General features: G+C 37.7%; 1 protein-coding gene across 9 annotated transcripts in view; it reads left to right on the forward strand.

Annotated features, from left to right (window-relative positions):
* The first annotated feature begins 14556 nt into the window (after window positions 1-14556).
* Window positions 14557-15683, forward strand: part of tjp1a (tight junction protein 1a) — a 113882-nt gene continuing 112755 nt past the window's right edge. For all 9 annotated transcript variants that reach the window (XM_057347262.1, XM_057347265.1, XM_057347266.1 and 6 more), the window contains exon 1: window positions 14557-15012. In XM_057347262.1, the coding sequence (XP_057203245.1) occupies window positions 14918-15012 (95 nt within the window). In that variant the 5' untranslated portion in view covers window positions 14557-14917. The remainder of the gene's footprint in view (window positions 15013-15683) is intronic.

The following is a 15683-nucleotide window of genomic DNA, read 5'->3' on the forward strand; positions in this document are numbered from 1 at the left end:
TTTTTTTCACTTGACATGAATGAGATTAAATGAAAAGCAAATGAAAACTTTGACTTGTCTCCTGCGCCTCAGATATTTATCCTGAGAAAAAGACACAAAGATACAATATGCATTCATTTTACAGTACACCTTCATACTCTTAAAGTATTTTAACAATTGTCTCATTTAATTCTATTTTCTATTCTAATTGTAGGGGAAACATAAATGAAACAAAACCAAAAACCTCATCAAATCTCCTATGAAAGAGCAATGTCTGAGCAATAACATTTTCCCCTTTTCATCTTTCTGGGGTATTTCTGTTTGACTAGTTAAAGTGAAATTGTGTAAGTATTGATAGGTCTCGTGTGTGCATTCATGTGCCTTTGGTTTTAATCAAACATATTGATCCATCCAGGAGAAAAAACACAGTGATGTTATCACAACACTGCTGTGAAAGTATTGACTTATGTATTAGACTCTGGATTTTTTTTGACTCGCTCATTACATCTAAAGCCTTATAGAACTATCAAACAATATTATTCAAACTGCTGGTGGGGCATTATGTTTCTCTTTTTAAACTCCCCGATTTAACATTTATTTATTTATTCATTTATTTATTAGATATTATTTATTATAATGATCTTGCTTGGTCTATAAACACCACGCACTGTGCTGTGTTTTACCTTTCTGTGTTTTTCTTATTTGCTCCTGTAAAGCTGCTTTGGAACAATGCACATTGTGAAAAGTGCTATATAAATAAAATTGAATTGAATTGAATTGAATTGAAGGTTGTTTGCAGACCAGTGGATGTGAAAACATTTCTAATATTCCTTGATTTTTAAGGTCCTATTTTGGTTTGTGTAGTGTCCAACAACAAGTTTACGTACATACAAGGTGTAAAAACACTATTATTTTGTTATAATAGGCAGTTTTTCTTACCTTACTTTGACTGACTCTCAAATGATTCGTTCGGCGAATCATCCATCTAATCCCTTCCTTTCCACCAGCCTACTCTGATCTGATTGGTCAGATGGTCTAGTCTGCTGTGATTGGTCTACCGCAAATGAGGCTCACGAGCTACAGTGTTTGGGGGAGAAGAGTGAAGTTTTCGCGGGCAGTCCTAGCAAAACGTAGGCGTGGACTATAAGTAGTGACGTAAATCTGCAGTGGTTCGCGAATCGGACTAGGGACTGATCGGACTGATTCAGAGTCGACTCCCTTTTTCCAAGCCAATAACTTTGTTATTCTTTCACCTTCAGCTTTACAACTTGGCAGACTGCTTACATTCACACACGGCAACATAACACACTGCAAGAAATGTTATGTACATGATCTCGTAATATGTACACTTTAAAAACAAGACTCCCAAGTAAGCTTGAGACCCAACTTCTGCACTAGTCATAAAGTTGGAAGTTTGTTACAAAACAGGGCACTGTCTTCTATCTCCTGTGGTTACGGACCAAGCCACGTTGCCATGATTTGTGTGGGCCGTGCTGTGATGCTCTGCTGGTTCAGGTTTCTTCCTCCACAGGCTCTGGCTCTCGGCTTGTTGGCTGACCTTGATAAACCAATGCAGAAGTGCCTGGTGCAGCAGAAATATACCCCCTCCTTCCCGCTTCTGCTGTTAATGGCCAAAATAAACAAAGAGATGATGCTAAATTAATCACAGACACACAGAAATAAAATGAACAGTGGTGGGTTCCGAATAAAATAGAACATACATTTCATTTCATAAATGAACATGGCCTTGCATACAAGGAAGCTTTTTGGTGTACCTGAAATGTGGACAACCTGTTAAACAAATGCTCTATAGACCACTTTGCAAGATGTTTCTGTGATACTTCTGTTAGACTGTTGAGCGCTCCATCCCTTCAGCCACCATCAGTGTCCTGATACCATGGCAACAAGAGGACCCTGTAAATTTCCCCCAAGAGTCTTTTCTGCAATACCACATTAGTAGACCTCTCTCCGTTTAGTTCTCAGTCCATCAGTTATCCATTGATTGAGATTGACTAAGTGTGCACATGCTTCAACCCTAATGGACTCTAAGCCCTCACGTACTGTGTACATGCTATACATTTACAAGTGAAGCAATTACGATGCATTGTCTGGTTAGTCTGTCTTTCTCTCTTTCCTACTCTACTTTGAAAAAAAATCCAGCTTTCCAGAGACAATATTCCACAGATTCACTGGAAGAGCAGATAACCATTCACCCTATCACCATGGAAACTGTCAGATATTGACTGCTACCGTGTTGAAGCGAAGTCACTATTCCAGTTTGTATGCGCTGATCGCTCTGAATAATATGTTAATGCACTGTGTGTTCTGCGGTTCCTTCATACATTTTCAATTTGCGCTTTGACAGCCTTTTGCAAAGAAAAAAACTCTATTCAATCACGTCAAAACTGTTTTATTGTTAGTTCCGTGTGACTTCAGTTATCCAGCTACTGTTCAGTGTTTCAAGTCGTGGGTTAGAACTCTGCTTGCTACAGAAAGTTCAGATGCTTATATGTTTGAGTGTCTTCCAAACTAGGCAGACATCAGATCTTTCTTCTCTGTGGGGTGTCAATGAATGAAAGGAAGAGAAGATGAAAGCGAGAGAGATGAAGGGTTGAAATATGGAGTTGGACCGCTGTTCCCACATGCCTCACTGCCCTCCTGCTTCTGTCTGCTATGAAACGCCACAGCAGTCTGCCCTTCCTGTCTGGCACTTCCTCTCACCTGTCCCCTGCCCTCTGGACAACTGTCATAAATCACTTCGCCAGTCCTGCCAGCTCTGTGGCTCGATCTGAACTGAGTTCTGTGCCCAAGACCTCAACCTCTGTTTACTTCTTTTAGCCCTGGGTAACAGCAGGTCCCTCCAGTGTACCTGGAGCATAAACATACACAGACACTGCATCATTAGTTAGCAGAGGTGGACAGTAACGAAGTAAATTTGCCTGAGTACTGTACTTAAGTACACTTTTTGAGTATCTGTACTTTACTTGAGTATTATTTTTTCTGAGTACTTGTACTTTAACTTGACTACATTTGAAAGACAAATATCATACTTTTTACTCCACTACATTTATAAAAAGGTCCAAAAGTAGAAAATGGTTTCTATGCAGCGGGGTTTCCTGTGTGCGCAATTTATCTGGCTTGCGAACTGCCAGGACCTTTTACTGTTGCCAAGTATTTCAGTTTTTCTAAGCTCGCGGTTTTCCGGCAAGCTTTGAATGGCCATTTGGCAGATTTTTTTAACGCAAATCTGGCAACTCTGGGATCTTCCCCGCTAAACTAATGTAAACGTAGGCGCTGCTACATCGTTGATAGCGCTCTGAAAAGGCAAATAGAACATTAAAAGAGGAAAAAGGCACATGTTAAAGTGTGGTGTAATCATCTGTGGGTTACGATCAGTCAAAGATCGTTGAAACATTGTCATGAAAATGATCGGCATAACGGCTAAACGGTAAATAAGCATCTACACCTTGAGCTGCGCGTGCGTGTTAACTTCTGGTCTGCTGCTGTATTATTTAAAGCGATTTGGAAAATGAATGATGTTTTTACTGAAGTAACTATAGTTGAAGTATTCCTGTTGAAATACAAACAATATAACCCTGCCCAAAATACAACATAAAATGTAATGGATTTAATGGTTATAAATGGGAATTGTACTATGGATACTATGTTGTCTACTTGTATGTGATGGATTCTATTGCTGGGATGGTAAATCCTATTGGAATAAAACCCAAAACACACTACAAAGAGGAATTTAATTTAAAAATCTCATTCTAATTAAAAAATTCATTGTTTTTTTTCAGCAGGGATGGTATTTGCATTAAAACCACAGTATCCACAAATCTACCATTTTCTAAATATAGGAACCATACTCCAATTAATAATCTTTAGTAAAACCACAGCAACTAAACATACCATAGTTTCATTATATTCATTATTATACTAGCTATAGTTTATGTTTGTAGTTAAATGATGGTAATACAAATGGTAATAAATCCAACAAACACATGGCTTCTACACTTTACTATTTACAAGAACCTTACTACTTACTTGTAAATTGCTGCTAAAACTGGTAAAGGGAATATACAAAATAAAAGAACACTGCTCATAAATACATATAGGCCTAGGGGGCTAATGAGGATAATAGGCTAAATGATCATACAGGATTATATCTAAACTAAACATATATGTGCTAAACATATAAAGCTCTTAAAGGAGTTGCTCACTGCAAAATTTGCCCCCATTGACTTTCCATAGTAGGAATAAAAACGACTATGGAAAGTCAATGGGGGCAAATTTTGAAGTGAACTACTCCTTTAATACCACTGATTCTGTGAGCTACTCGGTGTATTCAGTAGGTTGCTTCAGAGGCATAAGGTATACGACAATAAAACAATGCACAACTGACATAAAGGAAATTTACTTTTAATACTTGAGTACTTTTAAAAGCACTTACTTCTGTACTTTTACTCAAGTAAGAATCTGTCTTTACAACTTTTACTTGTAGTGGACTAATATTTGACCAGTAGTATCTGTACTTTCACTCAAGTAAGGAAGTTGTGTACTTCGTCCACCTCTGTTAGTTAGTGAATCACGGGTCAGCGACGCTGCCATATTGGGGAGGACAAGACTGCCCTATAGACGGTTTCATCAGACACATGCACCTGGCCCGGAGGTAACTTCCAGTCGGTGTTTGTTTATTGGTCTATATAATATATCCATTTATATTATACTGTATTTAATTTATATTAACATTTTAGTTTATATGAATTGTAATAACATAAACCCAGTGATGTATATAGTACCTAAAAGCAATACTTGAGTAAAAGTACAAATATCTTGCCAGAAAATTGCTTTGTAACCTTGAAAAGTGATGTAACCTTTTAGAATATGACTTGAGTAACAGATCAATATTGCACTTTTAAAAAGTACTTTTTATATTAAATCTACTTAAGTATTTAAAGTAAAGTTGAAGCAAACGTTGTTAATAAAAATGTTTTTTTTTTTGCATAAAGATCAACAATGGTGCTTAAATAGAAATTTACAACTTTGAAAAAGCTCTGTCTCAAGCTGAGTAGTTTTATCTGGAACAACATGTTGCCAAATTGCTAAACGATCAAAATACAAGTCCAGAAACTACATCTTTATAACTTTACTTTATAAATTACAACTTTATTAAAGGATATTCCTCCCACCCCCAATATTACCCCTCTAAGAGAACAACTTGGAACAAAATCAGAACAAATCTGTCTGGCCTTTACTTTCTTTCCTTGCATTTCCCTTACAACAACAACCCAGTCATTTGATAATTCATTGAAACTGAAAAATTTGCTGTTTATCTTTAAAAGAAGCAGCACATTAAAACCTTGTGTTGAAATTAACCGCGGAGAGAGCACCTTTTGCAATATTTGACTGTCATGGTGACCGGATCGCCGACTTGTCTATTTCAGTTCTGTTTCAATGCTTTTATTTTGTAGTAACGAACATGCTTAGGGGAAATATATCAGAGTAAAAGTATACATATTGTTCAGGAAATGTAGTGGAGTAAAAGTAAAAGTCTCCAGAAATGACTCAAGTAAAGTACAGGGCCCATATTTATCAAGCTTCTCAAAGTGCCATTTTAGTCTTAAGAATTCATGAAATTTACTCCTACTTCCAACCTTAAATATAAAAGCAAGTTACCAAATTTCTTAAAGCTAAGAATCACTCTTACTCTCGAGATGTCTCTCAAGTGCTCAAGAGTTGCCACTAGGGGCTGTATTTTGTTCTCAATGGTATGTGATTTCACACGCAAGAAAACATGTATACCGAAAATAACATTGTATTTAAAGTGAAACTACTCAACTAAAGCAAATAAAACAAATTTCAGCACCAGTTTAAAATGGGTAATTAAGAAATGGTGGAAACGTGTTTATCTTTCATTTCCAATGTCTATATCATAATGTATTCTCTTGAAAAGTCTTTATTGTCGTATGTGTGATGAATATAAACTCCTTTTAGGAATTTCACCATTCAATGTGAATGTATCAGAGAATATTCTTAAATAAGGAAATCTATTCAGTGATTGGTCCATGCCAATGTCGTCATCCAAAATCCCATTTGCGGTAAAGCAAAGTGTCGTAAATCATCTCTAAGCTTGAAATTACGACGGCGTTGCTTTATAACCAACGTTTAAGCGCAGCTTTGAGCCAAGAATCTTTTACTCTTAAGTCAATTCTTAGCAATGTTCTTGTGAGTAATTCTCAGAAGCTTGATAAATACAGGCCCAGATACTCCCAAAAATACTTAATTACTGTACTTAAGTGTTTTTACTTCATACATTACAACACTGCATAAAATAATCTACAGGGACTCTGTTGTTATTGATTCATTGCGGATGTCTACCGGAAGTTAAAGATGAGGTAACACGCAGTTTCTGCCAATCTCATATTAATCTTGAGTACCTAATCAATAGTATTGCAGACTTCGTATCTTCGAAGAGTATTTAGTTTGATCAAATTTATAAAAGAGAGATACAGCTGTACTATTATTTCCTGAAAAAGACGAGTTGCTGGAGGCGTGCATGGAGGGGTGGAACTACAGCACGAGCACACAATACATCATCGCAAAAACTTTCCGAAACCTGTACGAACCCTGGCGGAGTGAATCGAGCACAGAAATACTACGTCATACGTCACAACTCGTTTTTTGACAAGTTGACCATGTCAAGTCAGTCAGCACGACCATGTCAAGTCAGTCAGCACGACCATGTCAAGTCAGTCAGCACGTTTAACAGTGTAAAGAAGTCAGCTAGAGCACGTGCGCACCCATCGCCAACAAAACACAGACATATGACTCAGTTTCATGTCCGGCATCTTTTAGCGCTGGGACTGCTCCATCTATCAGTTTCAAACAATCTCCAAATCCAGCGTTATATCCACCGTTTATATAACTGCCCGTCCAAAAAAAGTCACCACCTGGATTTAACTAAGCAAATAGGTAAGAGCCTCCCAATGGATTGGAGGTCTAGGTTCAGCAACGTTATGTGCCCAAAGAATGAGGTCAGCTGACTACCTGAATATACTGAATGACCAGGTTATTCCATTAATGAGTTTTTTCTTCCCTGATGGCACGGGCATATTCCAAGATGACAATGCCAGGATTCATCGGGCTCAAATTGTGAAAGAGTGGTTCAGGGAGCATGAGACATCATTTTCACACATGGATTGGCCACCACAGAGTCCACACCTTAACCCCATTGAAAATCTTTGGGACGTGCTGGAGAAGACTTTGCGCTGTGGTCCGACTCTCCCATCATCAATACAAGATCTTGGTAAAAAATGTATGCAACTCTGGACGGGAAAAAACACTCTGGACATTGCAGAAGCTTATCGAAACGATGCCACAGCGAATGCGTGCCATAATCAAAGCTAAAGGCGGTCCAATTATTAGCGTGTGTCAGGGGCGATTCTAGGTTTTCAATATTTGGGGGGCTCAGCCTCCAATGAGGATATATTAAATAAATATATATATAGCCACGCTCTAAGCACCACTACTGTATACATTACTAAAATAAATAATTAAGAAAGAAAATGCAGAAAAGCATAAAGACAAGGTATTGTTTTTCAAATGAATATTACATTAATCGGTCAATCTGCAACATTTATAATTCAAAGTGACAACAACAGCCACAAATCCATATAATAAATGTCACTGTCATGATTCTGCCTTCTCTTGTCACGCTTTTTGAGCCTTGAGGCAGAATCATGACAGACCCACGTGTTTCATGTGGAGTGGGGTAATTTTGGCCCTTATGGCTTGCCATACACTCTCTCCGGTCTCGTCTCTGTTCCCGCCCTCTGGTCTCCTCATTATTGCTCGTTTATTGTTTCATGCCCCACAGCTGTCCCCCTCTTGATTTGATCCCTTTATAATGCCCTTGTGTTTTCTGTCCTGTGCTGGTTCATTTTTATTCGTGTGGTGTAAGTTCCTGTGTCTTGTTCAGTTTAGTCTAGTTTAGTTATTTGTAATTTAATTCAAGTGTTGTCTTAGTCTTGTCTAGTGTAGTTAGTCCGTGTTCCTGTTTATATGTCATGTTTATATCTTTGTTATTTTACCCCCTCGTGGGTTTTTGTTTTGTTTTATATTTTAATACATTTTCTGTTAACCCCTTAATTGCTGCCTGCACTTGGGTTCTTCCCTCCCCCAAACCGTGACAGTCACAATCAACTGCTGAATCATTATAGGAATAACTTGATATGTTTCCCTGCCATTCATTCTGATTAGCACGAGCGCTGTCACTCCTGTGCATGACTGCGTGTTCATCTATTACATCCACAATATGTTTGAAATTAATAATAAAAATACTGAAGCGTCTGAAAAACGACAAAGAGCTTCTAGGTACACTTTTGTTTCCTCGGAACTCAGAACAATGAATAACACAGCCGCACCAGGCTGAACTACAGTAACGTAACTCTATCTGCCCGTCAACGTCTTTCCGGGGCTGTCAAAACTACCGTCAACTCTATAACTTAGGTGCAGAAAAATCAAACAGCACATCATCAATCATGACACATTTCTGTGCGCTACAATATCATCATGGTTGTTTTCTAAAGTATGCCATCATTGGTGTGAAGTGATGCTTTCGTTTTGCGGGAGGTAACGTAAACAACTAATAAAAATTATACCATACCATGTGTCCTGTGGTGTAACAGCAAAACACACTGTTAATAATATATTATTTATATTTACAGTATAAAATAGCATAAGCGAGGTTTATCTTCATTGTTAGTTTAGTTTTCTAAATCTTTGCTATGTCACACCATAGGACACGTGTGGTTTATTTGTCAAGTACTCATATACAGTGACACTGTAAAACATATTTATGGTTATGGTAAGGAAAACTACATTACAGTATAAATATGAGTGCTGCCGATCGCAAAAAAAATCTGATTAATGACACATTTTTTCTGTGATTAATCGCTATTAATCACACATAATATTAATGTTTTTAAATAAACTTTTACATTCTAATAATTTCACATTTTATCTCCAAATAATGTAGAAACAACAGATTTATTTTTTAACAACGTCATTTTATGAATGAAAGGCAGCATTCTGATATTAGTACTGCAACTGATGTCTCCATTAAATTATTTTTTCTTTATTTTAAAATTAATTATAGCCATTTAACATTGAAGTACAGTATAACTGAAAGCTCTCGTGTCTAATAGATATGAAATATACAGAAATTGAATTAAGTTCTCAAACACTTTACAGTCTTTAATTCCAAATTCTAAATTAAATACAGAATAAAAGCTACAAAACAAATTGAATTCCTCTTTTCTTTTGTTCTTTGATTAACATTAGTGAAAGGAGTCACAGCAGGGCAATTCCGTGAAAATGTCAACCTTACCACGAAATAATTAAGTTTTTACCAGCGGTTTTTACTATGGTAACAGCACAGATTTTACCATTTGGTGGTTCAAATACCCATGTGAGATCTCTCTTCAAATTTGTAAAGCATTTGTTTTATTTTTAGTGCATGATTTTTCATAGTCAGGTAAGTGCCATTTTCAGGATTGTCACATCCATAACGCTACATATTCCTCATAAATGGACACATGAAAATTAATATAAAGTAACTATTTTATGTTCTATACAGAGGCATCCCTTCTCCATTCATTGGGTATTATTGCTTCAGGATTGTGCATTTTATTTTACAGAAATCCTACAAAGTTTATCGTCTCCCAAAAACCGCGTCCTTTTTTTGTCACATACATAATGCATGTTTATTTCCCTTTTTTTAAATAGAAAAATTTTGATAGACTGAAATTTTTTATGTTTAGACTCTATCAACAAGGGTTCAGTAAAATATAAACAGATGGTTCAATATAATTGCAACAAATTCATTATCTGAGCATTTTTATGTCACGTCCATAACGCTGGAATTGCCCAGCAGCAGGTTTAAGAATGCTGCCCCTTTAAGAGCTGCTGCTCTATGCAGATCTGACGCCTTTTCCCATTTTCCCAACTCTTTGCATTCAGTTAGGTTTTTATTTAGCACGTTGAAATCTGTGCTTACTAAAATGCTGTTGCGTTGTGCCGCATCCCACAGCTAGAAGCTGTCTATCTATACTGAACGCGTCAAAGCTACTGTTTCAAATCGCGCTTAAAGGATAACAAAACAAACGGATGCTGCATTAATTGCGTTAAATATTTTAACTCGTTAATCTGTTTCCAAATGCGGGAGGGTGTTCAATCTATCTATGACAGGTGCATTCCAGGACCTGGCGTTCGGTGAGCCTGGTGTCAATAACATTTACATTTATGCATTTGGCAGACACTTTTATCCAAAGTGAATTACATTGCATTATCCTATACATTTGTTTCTAAGTATGTGCAATCCCCTGGGATCGAACCCACGACCTTGGCATTGTTAACGCCATGCTCTTACCACTGAGCTACAGGAAAGCTTTACTGACATTTATGAAAAGGTCATAAAATCTATGTTGTAATTTAATGTTTTCAACGTTTGAATACGATTCCCTCTTATACAACAAAAGCTTGGTTTAAAACTGAGGTTTTAAATCATCACCCCTTTTATTGTGGAAGGGTGTATTTGTGCACTCTTCTCAAAGATGTTAACACTTAGTATCTCAGTCTAGTGTTTTCATGTCCTGAGGTGATGGCTGGGTATTGTGTTGTCATGGCGATTATGGGTGGGGGTTGTTGTGTTGGAGTGTTGAGTTACAACATCCAGCAATAACAAACATGACAACAAGCACCAAGTCTCACTCTAAAACCCGACGTCACTTGAAACTTCCTATTCAGGGCATGTGTTTGTTCATTTGTGTGATGTTTTTCTCCCAGTGTCATTAACGTCTGTGTGTGCTCGTATGTGTGATTTTCTTCTGTTAGATTTCCATTCGTGATTGGACGAGTGGCGCTGTATTTCAAGCCTCAGAACTAATCTGGGCACAGCGGGTCATGTGAGTAATTTAGTCTGCAGACCTGTGAGGGTGTAACTTAGGGTCTGGGATAATCAGCACATTTGGAAGGGCCGTCTGTGTCATCGAGGGGAATCTCCATCTTGAACCCATCCGGTGCTCCTCAAAGACAAACTACAACAAGGACTATTGTAATGCCAAAGGTAATCAATGTGTGTCCTCTGCTCAGCGCGTCAGTGCACATCCCCACAGTTCAGCACCTCTCCACCACCTGTTACTAAAAAGTGTGAAGATTGAAAAGGAAAGCATGCTGAGGCTGGCTGACGTTGTATATTAGTGTGAGTTTAGCAAGCGCCTTTCCTGACCTTGGGCTGCCTTTAATGAACGTCATATGTTGATATGAAGCCATCTTTCAGCGCATAAAAACACATTTCTCTTTTAAACTAGTTATTCAAGTACTCTAGTGTATGTTTTAAAAAAGTGTATATGATATAATGTCACATAGATTTTATGACCTTTTCATGAATGGCATTATAAAGTATAAGTAGCTCTCTGGAATTTCCCCACATGCACTGGGACACAAGACTTAACCATGACTTCAATTTTATTAAACATACATGAATTATGTATTTGTAAGAAGACAGTGTCTGAATAAGGGTGTTTATTAATCTCCTGGCTGAGCTCAATAAGCCTGTCTGTAAGCAGCATGAATTATGCAGTGTTTCTCATTATAATTAGAATGGATTAGTCGGACTAAATTGAAGACGATGAGTATAAAATCCCCTCACAACTCTCCAACTTCATTGTTCCTACTTTCTAAATTTAGCAAAAATGTTTCTTAAAGGATTATTTGATCTTTCATCATGCTTGTTTACCTTCTTTGCACATTTCGATGTATGAATAAATAATGTAGTGTAAATATGAATAAGTGTGTTGGTTTAGTACACAATTTTAAATTAAAAACAGCTCATGAATAGAACAGACCAGCCATTATCCAGTTTCTTCATCTCACAGCCTTCATCCGAAGTGACTCAAGGACCTGCCGAGAAACTGGGTATTGATGGAATAAAAGAGACAGAAAAGTCTATTTTCTTTCTTTTATTAGAGACCCCGGGACTTGCAAGTTGCTGACAACCCATTTTCCGCCTGACCTTCATGCTCCCTGATCAGTGGACATTCTAAGAAGAGAGTCATGCATGATTTTAATATACTTGCTTTTGTTGTATGCTGAGCCATTGACATCAAATCATGTCATCAAAGACATTCATTTTATGTGATGTGCCCTAACTGACTGATCTCACATTTTATCACTCTAAAAAGTGCTGGGTTGTTTTTGACCCATGCTGGGTAAATATTGGACAGAACACACTGCTTGGTTAAATTACCCAATGCACTTTTTAGAGTGATGTATAAAATTTACAATAAGTAAATTATTCAAAGTTGTGTTTTGTTTAGTTTTTTGCTGGCACTGGGTGTAAATTGTGACCACCTTCTCAAGCGTCAAAAGCTCTCTTTTTCATCCTGAAGATCAAAAAGTTATCAAATATAAAATAATTGATTATTTTTTATTCATTTTATTTTCTAATAAAATTCCAAACTTGTTCATATGCCTTCAACACTCTTAAAAAATACAGCACAATCCACTTCCATTGTAACCTGAAAACCCAAAACCCAGTTTAAAAATAAATCTCTGACAAAATGATCATTTTGAATGCGTTATTACACATAATAAATAAGCAACATGAATATCTAAACAACTGAAGAACAGCAATAGTTTTCCCATTTCCATTTTTGTCAACTATAATTTCAGTGACAGTTCTCAGTGTGTCCCAGTGCTTGACCTCACCAAAACAGATCTCGTAACCCAAAAAGGTTAATGGGTTTTCCTGTGCACTGCAAAAAATGACTTTCTTACTTAGTCTCTTTTTCTCGTTGTCCAGTAAAAATGTCTACAAATTCTTGAATCAAGATGCATTTTCTTGATGAGCAAAATGACCTAAGAAAACAAGTCTAGTTTTTAGTCAAAAAATATGAAATTTCTGTGAATTTGTGCTTGAAACAAGCAAAAAAAATCTGCCAATGGGGTAAGAAAAATAATCTTGAATTAAGGTTTACATTTTTCTTAGTCACTCAATTCAAGATTATTTTTCTTACCCCATTGGCAGATTTTTTGCTTGTTTTAAGCACAAATTCACAGAAATTTAATATTTTTTGACTAAAAACAAGACTTATTTTCTTAGGTCAGTTTGCTCATCAAGAAAATGCTTGTTGATTCAAGAATGTTTAGACTTTTTACTGGAAAACAAGAAAAAAAGACTAAGTAAGAAAGTCATTTTTGCAGTGTGGGACTGACGCGCCGGTCATTCCACCACCCTACTTGCATTTCATTTCATTCTTACAGCTCGTGGTTGGGTGATTTCTGCCACATTATAATGGACGTAAGATCAATTACTGATATCTCCGAGAGGCACACGAAATCAGCTCCATCCGTTTTTAAGGGGTCATTAAAATAAACAATCAATGTCCGTTGTTAGTTACAATGGGTTTACTGATCAGTCAATTCACTTTCCATTTCTTAATCACATGCCGTTGTAAGTGTATTTGTAGAGCTTCCACTCAGAGTCCCATCTCATTATGGTGGCCTAATGGTTAAGGATCTGGGCCGCTAATATAGATCCTTCAGATTGAAGGCTGGTTCAGCCCCAAAGTGGGCAGGGCCCAGGAAGGGTGAAGAGTGAGATTTTCATCCCACTCCTATCGCCATTTTGCCCTTGCGGAGGTAATTGTGTCAATGTAATCAGTGTTGGATGTTTTAGATAAAAAACGATCTGCTGAATTATCTGATTTCACTTAAGTTTCAGTACGCAAGCCCCAGCTAAAGGCTGTTAGGACACTCCACTCACATACAATTGATCCTCTCTCATAAGTCCTACTTACCAAGAAAGTGTATACTAATAACATTCTCTTGTGTAATGGTAAAGTGCCCTTTCTAATTAAGCAAGTCATTTTTACTCATTAAAGGCAGCCAATGGTTGAGGCAACAACATCTGCCCTGTAGACCTCTATAGGACCAGATGAGGGTTTCTTAAGACTGAAAGAAGGTCAGTAATTGTAATGGCTCTTGTTTGGATTGATGTTGGGTTGGGTTGTGCTTTACGTGACTTGAGCACTGTTGTTTCTATTGGTTCGCAGATGTGCGATCAATGCTTTTGGTTGAATGATGTTTAATCTGTGTATTGAATTTTAATTTAGGATTACTTCATGTGTTGTGGTTTAGAAATTCATTGTGTTTCTCTTCTTCACGTCTCTCTCTTTTGCTTTCTACCATCCCCCGCTTCCATTAGGTAAATGCCGGTCTCAAAGCTCACAGGCTGCTCAGTTTGTCTGTATCTCGTTTGCATTCAATGTGCAAAATGATGCGAGACCTTTTTTTAAATGATCTTACATTAGATTCTGTGAAAATCTATATGTGTGCCATCTATGACAGCACCACACACACTTTGTCTGTCTCTCCCTTCCTCTCTCTCTCTCTCTCTCTCTCTGTTTCTCTCTCGCTCACTTCGCCTCTCACCCCCACTCTTGCTCTCTCTCTCTCTCTCTCTCTCTCTCTCTCGTGTGTGTATATACATGCACACTTTTCCTCTCTCCTACCTCACACACAGACGCTCAGCCGTCACTGCCTCTGTCACTTGCCGCTGGCTTCTGTCATAGTTTTTCTCAGAGTGACTGTTTTTCGTACACAAAGTGCTTCGCGAGGAGCGCGCAGAAACAATGTCTCGCTCCTGACCAACACTGAATGGATTAGCCAGCTATTCTGAGCACTAATGAGATTACAGAGTCACAACAGACATGGGTCTCAGCAGCGTGGTACCTTTTGTCGCGCGTCCTGAGGAGTGTTTTTCTTGTCAGTCTGGAAATGGCGCTCAGAAAGTGACGGATGCCAGGGAATAGACGCGCACACGCTCACCTATGTTGGTTTTGTGGTGTGGATTCTTGTAGTAGAGGTGGACAATATGAAGTACCAGAAATATATAACGGTGATGCAGATGGCCATGGGAGTGACAGCCTCCAATAAAGATGACTGCATCCCTCCGAAGAGACAGTTGTGGTGAGTACTGGATAGTTTGAGAGCTGGAAAGTGAGCGAGGGAGCGTGGAATGGGAGGACAGCGAAGTGTGACATGTGCACGGAGGGTTTGTCAGACTAAAAGAGGAATGAGAAAGAAGACAGTGTAACTGTTGATGTTTCGTCATAGTTAGATCTGTTTGAATGTAAATTAGATTCAAAATATCCAAATGACAGTGATATGTCAATTTTAATGGATCTTTTTCACTCCATTTTATGCTCATTGTTTGCAATGTCTCTTACCTGTGCAACTTATATTTGTATCCTTCATGTGTTGATGCTCTCTCTCTTTCTCTCTCACGCTCTTTCGCACTCTCCTTTCACATGATGTAACAGATTGAATCAGTCTTTCCCGGATATGAACAAAGGCTTGCACGTGGATCTAAAAATGATATTGTTCCTGCTACTGTCTGATAGCTCTGTTAAAAATACAGAACGTTATACAAAATACTGTTTTGCTTCTATATTGTTTTAATGATTCTTTCTTGTACCGTACACTGGCTCTGGTTGCTATTTTTTAATAATCTTCCTGCTGTGCTTTTATGCTGAATGAACTCAGACAGCTTATTAATCACATGGGTGCAGCCACTCAAAGCCATTTAACAATTACTCTCAGTGCATATGCCACATTCTTCCATATGAGAGAACCAAATT

This window comes from Triplophysa rosa, linkage group LG1 (assembly GCF_024868665.1).
Source record: "Triplophysa rosa linkage group LG1, Trosa_1v2, whole genome shotgun sequence".
Lineage (NCBI taxonomy): Eukaryota > Metazoa > Chordata > Actinopteri > Cypriniformes > Nemacheilidae > Triplophysa > Triplophysa rosa.